Source organism: Larimichthys crocea, chromosome III (assembly GCF_000972845.2).
Source record: "Larimichthys crocea isolate SSNF chromosome III, L_crocea_2.0, whole genome shotgun sequence".
Taxonomy (NCBI): domain Eukaryota; kingdom Metazoa; phylum Chordata; class Actinopteri; family Sciaenidae; genus Larimichthys; species Larimichthys crocea.
This window is the reverse complement of record NC_040013.1, coordinates 33,216,438-33,229,765: the sequence shown is the minus strand read 5'-3', so window position 1 is coordinate 33,229,765 and position 13,328 is coordinate 33,216,438. Positions and strand designations below refer to the sequence as shown.

At 41.8% G+C, this 13,328-nt stretch overlaps 1 protein-coding gene across 1 annotated transcript in view; it reads right to left on the bottom strand.

The window, feature by feature from the left end:
* Nucleotides 1–13,066, bottom strand: part of nos1 (nitric oxide synthase 1 (neuronal)) — a 45,056-nt gene extending 31,990 nt beyond the window's left edge. Inside the window, exons 1-3 of the mRNA XM_019272008.2 lie at nucleotides 13,043–13,066; nucleotides 3,973–4,763; nucleotides 1,696–1,798 (exon numbers count right to left, since the gene is read on the bottom strand). Coding sequence (XP_019127553.2) covers nucleotides 1,696–1,798; nucleotides 3,973–4,763; nucleotides 13,043–13,051 — 903 coding nt within the window. The 5' untranslated portion in view covers nucleotides 13,052–13,066. The remainder of the gene's footprint in view (nucleotides 1–1,695; nucleotides 1,799–3,972; nucleotides 4,764–13,042) is intronic.
* Nucleotides 13,067–13,328: the final 262 nt, after the last annotated feature.

Genomic DNA, 13,328 nt, shown 5'->3' with positions numbered 1-13,328 from the left:
ACTGTTATATTTTATAGAGATAGAAGCCTTATTCCTCCGTGCAGTCCATGTGGGCAGCCGTTGAGCACACACACGTTACGCAGCATCTTTAATCCCATCATACGTCAATCACCAGGCCTCAATGTCAAGAATAAGGTGTGGATGTAACAGAGAGGAGCATCCACGGAGATGGATACAAAGATAATTAAAGCTAATCTGATGAGGATAATTTCATAATGGGACAGAATTACCAAAGTCTTTCTGGTAAATGTTGTTATGCAGTTCCTCTTTCACTCATCAATTAAAAACTTCTGATAGGAAATGGGGAGTGCAAGACAGCGGGTAGAGCGGGAAAAGAGGAAATGAGACTGACTGAGAAATGAAAAGAGATGCTGTATTTATTAAATATTTATACGGTTTAGTCATATTTTTAAGACAAGTAAATTTATTGTTTGTCAATTGGCACCTTATTCAGTGATGATTAAGCCATTGCCTGTTAAAAAGGAGGCGTAGAGGCATATTCTATGTTTTCAATGGATCATCAAAGGTGGCGTCTCCAGAACTCGCTAGCTGGAGGAATTTGACAGAATATTCTGGCACCTTTCCTTTCTGGCAGGCGTATTACACATTAAATTATGGAGAAGCAGAAGCTAAAGCTGGAGGTACAATGGACAATCCTTTAAAGTGAGAGAACTAATTTGCAGCCCATCGATATGTCACTTGAAATCCTGGTATTTGATCAAAATTTTACTTACATTTTCTCAAACTAGTCTACTTGTGCCAAATTAACAGTGTCTGACTTGAGTCTGTCGAATTGAACACTCAGTGATGAGCCATCAAAGTTAGCATCAGTGTCTAGCGGGAGAACTTGCTACATGATTCCACTTCCCAAAAATACCTTTGCACAAGCAGATTTGTTTCCACAGCCCGAGCACGCACAACCAGGAAAGACATATGGCTGCTTATCACATCATACATACATATCCTCTCTAACCACTATCAAGCATGCGTCATCCACATCCTCCCTCACTTTCACACAAATAATCTCACAAACATGCACATTAACACTCTCTTCTCTGCAGGTCTGAGGGGCTGGATCATTTCAACAGGGGCCACAATTGATGGAGAGAGACGGATCAGCAGCTGCACGCATTCATTATGCCTCCTGGGATCATTTCACCCCATCCGGTCCCATTGATGGGCTCGAGCGACATCACAAGTGGGTGGATAACGCAGACCATGTGCAGATTACGACACTATCCCTGTCACAAACACTCCTGTGAGACCTGTGACCAGACACTTCTGTGTGGAAAGCATAAGCTGGATTTAATGCTGCACCAGCTTTGGCCCGGAAGAATCTAATGCCTAGGTGATGGGATCTTAGGCAATGGCTTTACTACTGTGTGCAAAGACTCAACACAGATATGCGTGCTCGGGTACGGAAAGCATGGAAAGTGCTAATCGTGTGGATTATTGTACAAGGCTAAAGATCCAGACAGACAAAGGCAACTATGGATACACATGTATTATACAGCTGCAGAGAGACAGCCAACGAATGAACACTTGCAAACACATGCACACACACACACACACAAAAAGTCAAACAATCTTCAAGTTATGGATCTAATTAAGTAGTTTCTCAGCCATTGAAATAATTATGAGTAAAAGAGATCATGTTTAAGTAAAAGTTGTGGAAAAAAAAGTATTTCATTTTACCATGTCAATTCCAGCATTGTTGAGCACCACTGGCATGTTTTCCAGCATTCTGTTGTTATCTGACGCCAGCTGGGGAGACGTGCCGTTTCCCACACCAAGGTCCCTAGAAGTCATACACAATTTTCTGTCAGCTGTGCACACATATGCAAATATATCCAGATCTTTCTTCCATTTTTACAGAAAAAAAAAAAACAAAAAAAACAACTCGACTTAAATCAGGATTCCCTGCACAATTTCTAAAGGCTCTTCATACCCACATAGGTAATTTCTCTGTTCATATATTAGTGGAGCTCCGTTTGGCTCTCTCAGTCTCTGACAACAACTGACTTGTTGTTGTGGTGCTGCAATGTGACCACCTGCTCAAACCTGCTTGTCACTATAAATCTGTCAGGAAGTGGGTGTAAACTAAAAGTGCATTGGCCTAGCATATTTGTCCCTAGTTCATTCAGAAAATGAAAACTACTTTAGGTTTTTCATCACAAGCTCAGTTGTTTGACTTTAGCTTTGTATTTAGATTTGTAACAACACAGCCAAAGGCAAATTTTGGCTTATTTTGATATTTTAAACAGATATGATAGCACAAAAGAAACACTTTTTTGAATGTAAGAATATACTTTAGGACACAAACAGCTTCCATTCACTTACTAAATATAAAAAGAAACAGGGTATGAACAGTGGGAGATCTCACTCTGAGCTGTAACTATACAATCCTAAGAGACTAAAAGGAGAAAGGGGGAGGGGAAATCCCTGTGGCAATGAATAAATACTCATTGGCGTGTGATTTCAAGTTTGCATTCTTCCAATGGAAAACGCCCACATACATATCACCCCTCACTGTCTTTCATACTCAACCACCCCCCAATCTTTCTCATGTGCTTGCGTCCATGCTAAATCCTCACAGGCATCCCTTCTCCCTTTCACACTCCCTGTCACACTGTATCTCTTTATTGCCACAATTTGCAAGAACATATTTATCCCCGCAATTCAGAGGTGGAGTTCAGACATGCATAAACATCGAGAGAAGTTGTATGCGTCATCTGTCATTAGCTCATTCGTCGTCATCAGCCCCATGCTTGAAATTGTAACAGCTTCTGTGGAAACGAGCTATCAGATATAATGTGTCTATTCTATTCCAGGCAAATAGTTAAAGAAATAATTTGAGGGCTGTTTACACAAGTGTGCTCAGAACAAACATTATTGATGATTCTCAAAATTACCTTTATGATTATCTTTTAATTACAATTTTTTTAGAAAGCCTTCAAAGCTAAAACAGAAGATAAAATTTATTTTGCTGTCTCCTTGATCATGATGACCAAATTATTGTATATAGGCTTGAAACCCAATTTTTTTTTTTCTAAGCACGTCTCCTTATGAATCACTCAAAGTGTATTTATGAAGAAGAGGCGGATGTGCATGGATTGGTCAAGAATGAGATATTGATTCATGGAGACTGTAGCCTCAATTTGATTTCAATTGGTTGTGGGAGTACAATAGCAGATAACTGAGACGCCAATATCAATAGTACACTGCAAACCATTTAGACAGAGTTGGGGATGGAATATTGTCTGAGACCGTGAAGCCCCTAAGAAAAGCCAGTCCAGAGTGGACACCATTTGTGAGCCTTCCTACACTGCTGCACCTGACCTTCATAACAAAGAGAAACTGTTGGCAAGAAGGTTTGTCCTGTTGCAAACTGATAAGGAGTGACCTAATGGTTTGTGTTGCAGTATGCTAATTAGGATCTGCTATGTACATAAACTGACAACACAATGAACGAAAAAACAATCTTAGATGTAGGTTAAATAACCTAAATCCTGATCCAAGACAGGGAGTTGCATTTAAAGTATGTGAAATTTCCAAAGGCAAGCTACACTGTTCATTTTTAAGGAGACCCTACATGAAGCATTTGTCCCAGTAAAAGAATAGCAACCAAAACAGACGAATGTCATGTTTAATCGAGGTTTTCTAGAGACCAGTGTGCAGACAGTAATTACTTGGCCCTATACAGAGTCATATTAGATAAATGAGAGCCTGTGGTTGCTAATGCAACACAGCTGTGTCAGGTAGTTTGGGGACTGCAGTGTGGCAAGGTGAGTAGGGAGACTCTCTTTTAATCAGAGGAGCAGGTGTAGGCTCTTGTGTCTTATGAAGAGTTCTTGACCTAAATTCTGATTCTAATTCTACTGGTCTTTAACGCCAACCTGCACTGTGGAGGGCGGCAAGTACAAAGACACTTTAACTAAGGAATCAATAAGGTAGTATCACATCGCAAATTACCAGGCCACTTGAATCTCGGCATCCCTTCTTCCCACATTCCTCTGGCCTTCTCCATTGATCTCCTTTTTGCTGTTCTTGATGAGGCGCAGCACTGGTTCGATCTCCTTCAGCAGCTCGTTGTTTTCCTCCAGCCCGTTGCACAGGTGAGTTCCACGGCCCCCGTCCCTCATCAGCAAGGGGTCCTGGGCTTGTACGCCTCCCCTTTGTAGGAGGGACTGGGTGATGGAAGGAGAGGACAGGTTCTCAATGGCCCTGAGCTGGGGTTCCTTGTTGACCTGCTGCTGCTGCCCAGGGCCAAATGGGCTGAGAGGGGAGCAGTGCTCAAAGGACTTTGAGGGTGGGAAGGCAGGGCGTGTGACCCTCACTGTGCGTTGGCGGCCATCTCCAGACAGGGTGGTCTCCAGGTGGGTGGTGAAGCCCTCAGGGCCACGGAGTATAAGCACGGCGTGGGTCTCGGGTGAAACGTTTTTTAGTGTCTCCAGGGCCCGTTCGTAGGACAGGTCCACTAGGGGCTTGTTGTTGACAGCCAAAACGATGTCACCCACCTGCACCAGGCCGCACTCTTCTGCTGCGCCCCCACGGATAAGGTCAGACACAATGACAGGTGGCTTGGCCACTCTCTGCTTCACCAAAAAGCCCAGACCACCAACCTTCCTCTTGAAAAGACGCACTGAGATGATGTTGGGCTGCAGCTGGCACACTGTAGGCTCTGACTCCTGCATGGTGCCTGTTGTATGATTGGGTGTGTGCGCACTTTGCTTGTGAGTATGTGTGTGTCCCCAGGGATGTTTCTGAAAAGCAACAGAAGGAGAGGGAGGAGAAGAGATAGAACTTCTATTAGTTTTAGAGGAAATTACCGTGACTGCGTGATTTGTTTACAGTGTGCTGATTTATAATAAGTCAAAGAGGGTATATGAGTCATTATGTTTTCAGAAGGTAATATTACACAGATAATTAAGTCCTATTGAGCTGCACATGCAAAATATTGTCACGGACATGAAAAATCTATTATCCAATTGATTATACCTCCTCATACCTCTCTGTGTCAAAGTGTAACATATCTCAAAGCAAATATTGGCTAAGCCACAGTACATGAAACTATAAGGCAAACAATGATAACACGATACACAATCTTTGGAAAAGTGATACCCAAATACTGAGAACAATGTTGTGGTACTTGTTGTGGAATTTCCTTTTCATAGCCAGTTTATACCCATTTTCTTCTATATTTCAGAGGGAAATATTGTATTTTGAACTCAGCAAATCCCCTTTGGATATGTTAAATGTATAATATTATATACATAATCATATACTTTTACATAATGGCTTCCTCCATGTCTAAAATAAGTCTTCCTCGATGAGTGTAAATATAAAGAAGAGATGAGCACATACAAATCATTCTTGCGCACCTCTTTATATCATCAAAATTCAACATTTGAGCGAAAAAAAAAAGGCATGCAAAGACTAAAGCCGATCCCCGGAGTCCCATTACTTCATTGTCTCTGCACTTGGAGTGAACTTTACGTACAACATGCCTGCAATAATGTGTTGCACTCCCTTTGATGTTAGTTGTTCTTTGAAATCTGGTCGCGTGGGTGGCGTCGCATGGAAATGCAGAGTAGGTAAAGCTGCCCCGCGCGTGCTACGCAGTCAGTATCCGAGGGCAGGCACGCGGCGTTCAGCGGGGAGGAATTCAGAACCAAGGTCAGCTCTGCCTGTGCAACAGACCCATCAACACTCCGCTATCTGTCATGTCAGCTCCTCTGCAACAGTTTACTAAGTTATTTATGTTTTTTTCTTTTCTTTCCAACAATCGGAAATTAAGAGGGAATGTCCTCAAATGACTTTAGTAACACCAAAATGATACTGTGTTCTCGCAATGGCCACAAGTGTAAATGTGTAATAGTTCATAGTCAACCCCACATCCAGTGATACTCCATGAAATAACACACTCAAGGGGAGTCACGTCTTCAGTACACAGCTTTAGGGAAAAGTGGCTAATGTTCATAAATATTGACCCAACTGTCCTGGGGCACAGGAATAACTTAAGTGAGCGGCCCTTTAATCCTCACTCTTTGTAGCTGCACCCTCCTAAAATGAGAAATTGCCAATAACCGATGTGAATATATGATGTGGGAATGTGCTCTGAATGTGAAGGGTCTTTTTTTTTTTTGAGAATGGTGTCTGACTTCGGTAGGACTATTCTTTATAAATATTAACTACAACCCACTTAGCTAAAGCCTGCAAATATACAGATTCACAGATGTCATTACACATTTGTATTATGTTAACAAATGAATAGTCCCTGTGTTCTCGCACGTATTCCAGAGTGCTCCAAAAACAAGGCTGTTTGTCTAGGCAGGTGTTCCTGATGTGTTCCTCATTCCTTGGAAGGAATGGATTTCCTCTTACTGTGCCCTGAGCTTGGAGTTAGCAATGTAAGAACATTCAGTACTTGAGGAGGAACATCAGTCACTGCATACACACAGTTCACATATTCTAACATAAACACAATATACTAGGTTGCATTATTCCAAATGAACGGAACTTGGCAATGCACGGTTAATATGTCTTCGCATGTATATGTATTCTGTTTTTCGTCCACACCTGGCATGCAACAGCAACAAAACAAACTTGGAGTAGAGATTTCAAACCTCTACCACCACCACTACGGTAACAGAAATTATAGATCAAAGGGTGATTTATGCAATAAATATATATGCAATATCCTATAATTTATGTCGCACACAGTAAGCAGCTATAGTATTGCGTGTTGCCACTAAGAGAAAGTCAGTGACCAATCTTCAAAAGAAAAAAAAATAATGATTTACTGCAAAATGCAGATAATAAATAAACATTTGAATATGATTTAAACACAGCGTTTAGGCTACATGTACAAAAAAAACAAAAGGCATCCAAGGATAAGTAATTAAAATGTGTTGTTTGGTTTTATTTTGCTCTGCTCTTTTCAATGCAATCGGCAAAAATGCACAAGATGTTCTCACCGAGGCTGAATTTAAAGGATATTTCCCAAAGCAACAAGTTCTGGCGACACTTTTTGGACAAAAATAAAACTAATAACACCGCCAATAAGGCTGAAAACTCCCATTTTGTACGAATTTTTCTAAACAAAGCGCATCCCATCGTCGCTACAGGTTTGCACATTAGTTCAGGAACGCTCCATCCTTTCTCAATAATAGCGCTTCAACATCCTCATCCGGCGGGGGAATGCGCAGCCTAATTTTCAACAGAAAAATCAAAAATAAAGGCAGCACAGTGCATTAAAACAACGAATAACAACTTACCCCTGAGAGCAAGCTGCGGTGAACTTAAAACTCCTGCGCTCCCGAGTCTCTTCCTCAGTAGCGGCTGCACAGGTCTTTCATCCAAAAACGTCTCCAAGTCGCAGCGACGCGCTCTGCCTCTCTAGAGACGAGGCACGCTTGTGCCTTTCCGCGCACCGGGGCGCCTTATAAATACAGAGCAACGGGAGACACAGTGACGAGCTGGGAGAGAGCCGTGCGCGGGCATTTAAATGAACTGTGGGTGGGTTTAGTTATATCGGCTATCGTCATCACTCAGCATGCAACAGCCGACTCTCCTCACAGAGCCTACTGTAGGCCTACAGATGGAGGCAAGGGAAAGGTAAGATGTGTCGCTCCTTCAACACTTTTAGTGTGATCCTAAAGTCGGGATGACTAATCCTTAAAATGTTGAAGAGCAGAAGTTCTGACTATAGAAACCCTTCTTTATTTCTTTTAGATTAAACATATTTTTGATTTTTTTTTGGCCCCAGGAAGACTAGACAATAAACATTAAACACAATTTCTTGCATTGCAAATAGATGATGAATCCATTAAGTTCCTGTTGCTCAGCACACAGATAAATTAGCACCAGAAGTGTGTTTATATTTAGCCTTCATGCAAGAGATGAAACTATCAAGACAGACCAAGATAAGTCAAACTAGCCTATAAATAAAACTAATAGCCTGAAAAGAAATGAAATCAGGATTTAGAAGGTTTTTGAATTGTTACCTCAGGTGATGCCCTTTTTAAATAATCATGCAGGGAAACCAGAAGAGAACAGAAGAAGGAATGGATGAGGTCTTACATCTGTTGTACTGTGCGTGTTAACCTGAATGCAACGATGTACGTGCAAACACATACCAAGACAAAGGCTGAAACTCTGGCAGAGTTAAGGAGGAAGAGCCAGGCTTTTATACTGCAGCATTGAGTGGTAAATGAGGAAACAGCTGGTGGAGGCAATCAGGTCTAGGTATAGTATTTGAGAAAGTCAGAGAAGGGAAACTGATATCTATGTGGTCATTAAATGTGCAGGAGGTCTACCAGGTCTACATGATCGCACATTGCATTGTGAGATTTTTCCTTCTTTCTAAGCTTACACGCTTCAGCAAACAAATTCTGAATTTCTACCAAAAATTGCAGAAACGCTGGACAAGAGTGAAAGAGAGTTAGAGGTAAAAATTGATACCACCAGTATCCATCACCAGTGGAAACAGCACACTCCCAGTAAAATCGCAACTCATAGCCTCTGCTAATGTTCATATATCCAAAACCTACCAATATTTTTTTTACCACAATTGTGGTTCATGCCGGATGAACCATATTTGGACAGAACAATGCACACACACACACACACAAGGAGAAAGAAAAACGTGAAAACACTGGTAAGGGAGGAGGCAAACAGCCTCTACGTGACAGTACGCACACAAAAGAAAATAAATCAATGAAAGCAAGTAGCTGCAAACTCGTCTCTTAAACACATTTGTGTAAATAATTACATTAAAGATAAAACTGTGATTTCAAGCTTATCTGTTACAAAGTGCCTCACCTAGGGGTCACGACGGCCTTGGTTAAACAGAGGTGACAGGTTATTGTAATATTACTTATTTTAGAACTCAGTGCAACATTTGACACTCCTGATCTGGCCAGTCTGTGTTTGGATTGTGTTTGCATTTTTCAGTTCAGCTTTGTCTTTTCTATGTGATGAGATTTTTCATCTTTCTTGGCTTTTATTTTTTTCTTTTCTCAACTTGTTGCTTGTTGGGGGAGGTGCTGACACATGCTGAGGCTTCTTTTTGAAAAGCTGCTGTGTAAACAGCAGCACCAGCCGTCATTGTTATAAGCAAGGAAACAATTTAAGTCCAGAAATACCATTTTAATTGTACCTTTTTAAACATTTTATACTAATTTAAAAGCCCAAATCACTCAACTGTCACCATAATCAGTGTGTTTTTTACTATCAGGTACAATTGCATTGCCCTTTTCCCTATGGTATTTAGAATATTATGTAAGGCTTCTTTTGTGTGACCTATACGATTACAACCTAAGCTCAAACGTGAGTTTGAAACATATTTTTGAAATATTAACTCTGATGTGTGTAAAGAGCATCAATTTCCAGTATAAGATAAATAATTAACTGATTGCTTAATTTAAAGTAAAAAACACTGATGGTATGATGAAATAACCTCATGATTAACTGGAAAGTGTCAGTCTCTGTTTGATTAGTAATGACCTTTAACTAGGATCCACAGACAGTTACAGTTTATTTAAAGACACATGATTATAATTTCACACTACATTCTCAATTTTCATTTCAAGCATCAAACTTGTGTTTTTTTTTTTTTTTTTACCAGACTGACTAGTGCAAATTTTAACTGTTATTGTATATTGCTATCAGGAGTTGGACACATTGCGATAAACAGCTAGTGGAGATAATTCTCCAGTTTGGTTTGTGTAACATGCTCTTAGACAGGATCTGTAATCTCTATAAACATATGTGCATATGAATGCAGAGACATTGGCCATTGCCCTCAGAGGCTAAATCGTGTTCAGGTGATAACTAATGGGTTCTGAGATTGCGACACATGTAGCTGCTGTTGGACAACTACACGACCTTTTGGTTGAAGAGTGCTTTGTGTAACCCCTGTAGGTCTAGCCTACAGGGGTTACACAAGCCTCCCCCCTGATGTAATCAGCCATTATAATAATTTAGCCTGACTCTTCCTCCCTGTTGCCCCGTTTTCTCTTTTATCTTGCAGATGACACACGGACATTTAGGTAGATATGAAGCCCAACCAGCCCAACTAGCACAACCAGAATTGAAGTGCCTAGTCCATGCATGATCAGTGAGATGAGACCAGCTTTTGCATCAGCTATGACTTGATGTGTCGAAACATGCACAAAAGAAGACAAATTCCTGGACATCATATATGTGCAGACAACATTAACAGGGTTTAACGAGAAAGAAAAGAAAAGGATGGATTTCTTTGAATCACTTTAACAATGTATCTTTAGAAACATGGACGCACACTCTCATTCAGTACACACACACACCCACATTCCACGGTCGGCCATGTCATTATGTCAGTCACTTCCTGCTTGAGTGGTACCATCTGCCCTCTCATAAAGCCACACACTATGTGGATCACTGTGTAAAGCCCCTGCTTAGCCCCATTACGTCGTACATTGATCAGAGTTAAGACTCCCTGGTTAAAATTACATCAGTTTCTTTGAATACATCTTCCCCTCTTCTCATTTTTATTGCCATTTAAACAGTGTGTGTGTCTTTTGGTACCACAAATTGTTTGTATGTCCACCCAAAGCCTCGGGCTGGACCTGTTCTGTAATCTGGTTTGTCTCATTTTACAGGATCTAACAGATTTCAACTGCACTCAGATCAGATCAGAAGTTTGCTTGTCAGAGGTTGGAGGAAGGAGGGTGCAGCTCTTCACCTCTGAAAGCTTCTTCCTTCAAGTAACAACAGTCCCGACCTGTGGGCTCCAGCCCTCTTTCTTTATCTTTTACAGGAGTTGAGCAGCAGTATTCTACACAACATATTTGACACAAACATATAAACAAACACTAACACACACACATGTGAATGCATTCCTGAAGTATGATGAAGTACCACAGGTCTAACAAGCAGGAGCATGTGACAGTTGTTAAGATGTTGTCTGACACGAAGCTCTGAATAGTCTGAATGTCTGGCCTAACCCTGCATGAGCATGTGACAATTGTTAAGATGATGTCTGACGTAAAGTTCTGAATAGTCTAAATATCTGGCCCAGCCCTGTTCTGTGATCTGGTTTGTTTCTCAGAGAAGTGATCAGAAGTTTTCTTGTTTCAGTGATCAGAAGTTTTCTTCAGAAGTCAGAGTGCAGTGGAAACAGACTTAACTAATAAACCATGTCATACATCAAACATGAGACTTGAAAATGGTAAATGGACTGTACTTATATAGCGTCTTTCTAGTCTTCCGACCACTCAAAGCGCTTTTATACTACATATCTCATTTACCCATTCACATACATTCATACACTGATGGCATTAGCTGCCATGCAAGGTGCCACCTGCTCATCAGTTTAGGAGCTAACCATTCATACACAGTCACACACTGATGGCGCAGCCTTTTGGGGCAATTTGGGGTTCAGTATCTTCTCAAAGGACACTTCGACATGCAGACTGGAGGAGCCAGGGATTGAACTGCCACCACTCATTAGATGATGAGTGGCGGCGTGTGTGTGTTTAGCTATAGGAGCTTATGACTTTATTTTCATGCCTGCATGAATACGTGTGCCAATAATTTCCTCAACACACGTAATGTAAAACGACCACAATTCACGATGAGAGTACAGTCCCCTGCGGTGCTCCCATGTTGCTAACCACCCGATCAGACACACAACCCTTCAGCCTCACAAACTGTGGTCTGTCCATCAGGTAGTCAGTTAACCAGGAGATTGTGGAGGTATCCACCTGCATCACCTGGAGCTTCTCCTTCAGTAGTGTAGGCTGGACCATGTTGAAGACAAGAAGAAGAAATCAAAGAACATAATCCTGACAGGGTTGCCAGCTCTATCCAGATGACAGAGGGCCCGTTGAAGCAGGTAGATGATTGTGATCAGAATTTCGGTAGCCACTGACATTGTGCATGTATGTTATGTGCTATTGTGCGTAACTTTGTATTTTGTATTATGTGTCCTGTGTGTTTTTTGCTTTGTACTGTTTGTTATTGTGCTGTAATATGTTTTAATTGTGTCTGCTGAAGGGACTGTACATCAAATGTAATCATTTATGTTTAATACTGTACATGGTCCCATTAAATAAATGAATGGGAAAAAAAAACAACAACAAAAAAATACTAAGCGAGAGGCGGTAGGCAAACTGCAGCAGATCTAGGGAGGGGGTCACCTGAGGTCTCAGAAACCAGTGTACTTCCTGTAGTCAGCCAAAGTATCTTGATGAACTCTCATTACACAATTACATCTATTGAACAGTAGTGTGCTGTGTTTACTGTTACAGAAGTAATATAACTGGTCTCACTGCCTAATCAAATGTAGCATCACTTCCATCATCACATCCACCATACATGTTCCATTGTGTAATTGTAGGTTTGATTTTATAACTCATAACTCTTTCTCCAACTGACACCTTTCACAATCCACTGGCACAGGTGCAAACCAAAAAACGTCATAAACAAATATTTTCACAAAAGCTGAGGTGTTACTATTATAAGAAGAGATGACAATGTGACACTGTGTCAAGGAACTGCAGTAGAAAGACTCTCTGACACAAAGTATCAATACTTTGACAACGAGGCACCACTAACATTAAAGGCTAACAGGCAGCAATACCTGATAGCAGCAACCTAGCAATCCACCTCGGCGGTAGCAATATCTGCAACATGCAGGGAAAGTAGCAATACTTTGTACCTCTACCTTCTATCGCCCAGTAGCTGCACAAGCTCCTAGGGAAAATAAACCCCGCTAGCCCCCATAGCCCTCACTAGCTAACCATGGCTACGGCTATAAACCCCAACGAAGTGGGTAACAACCCAAAACTTTGTCCCTGCGGCAACAAAATCTCGGGCTGGGTAACTCGTCCTGTGTGTACGGTGTGTCTGGGCTTTCAGGCTGCCTTAATGTCCACAGACGAGTGCATCCACTGCGCAGCCTCCCCCCCCCAAAACTGCTTCGCCACCGGCTAGCCCGTCAGGCCAGCCTGTCAGGGGGGACCCTCTGATGTGCGAGGGAGCCGTGGAGGTAACCAACCTCTGCCATCAATTCCTCTGGATCTTGACATGCAGGAGATGCGCAAGTGTGCAGTTACCAGGCTCAACATCCCGTGGCCAGCTGTCCAAGCGTAGGTTGTAAAATCTCACTTTGGCGGCAAAAAGCTTCCAAAAGCGAAGAAGACGGGGAAACAAGTCCTGCCTATCTTCCCAAAGCTACTCGACGAGACAGTGATAACGTGGAAGGATAGGTGCTGTAGAACCCTGCATAGCTGGTCTGCGCAGGCCTTCAGCATTCTGGGGCTGATACCCTCCGGGCCTGCTGC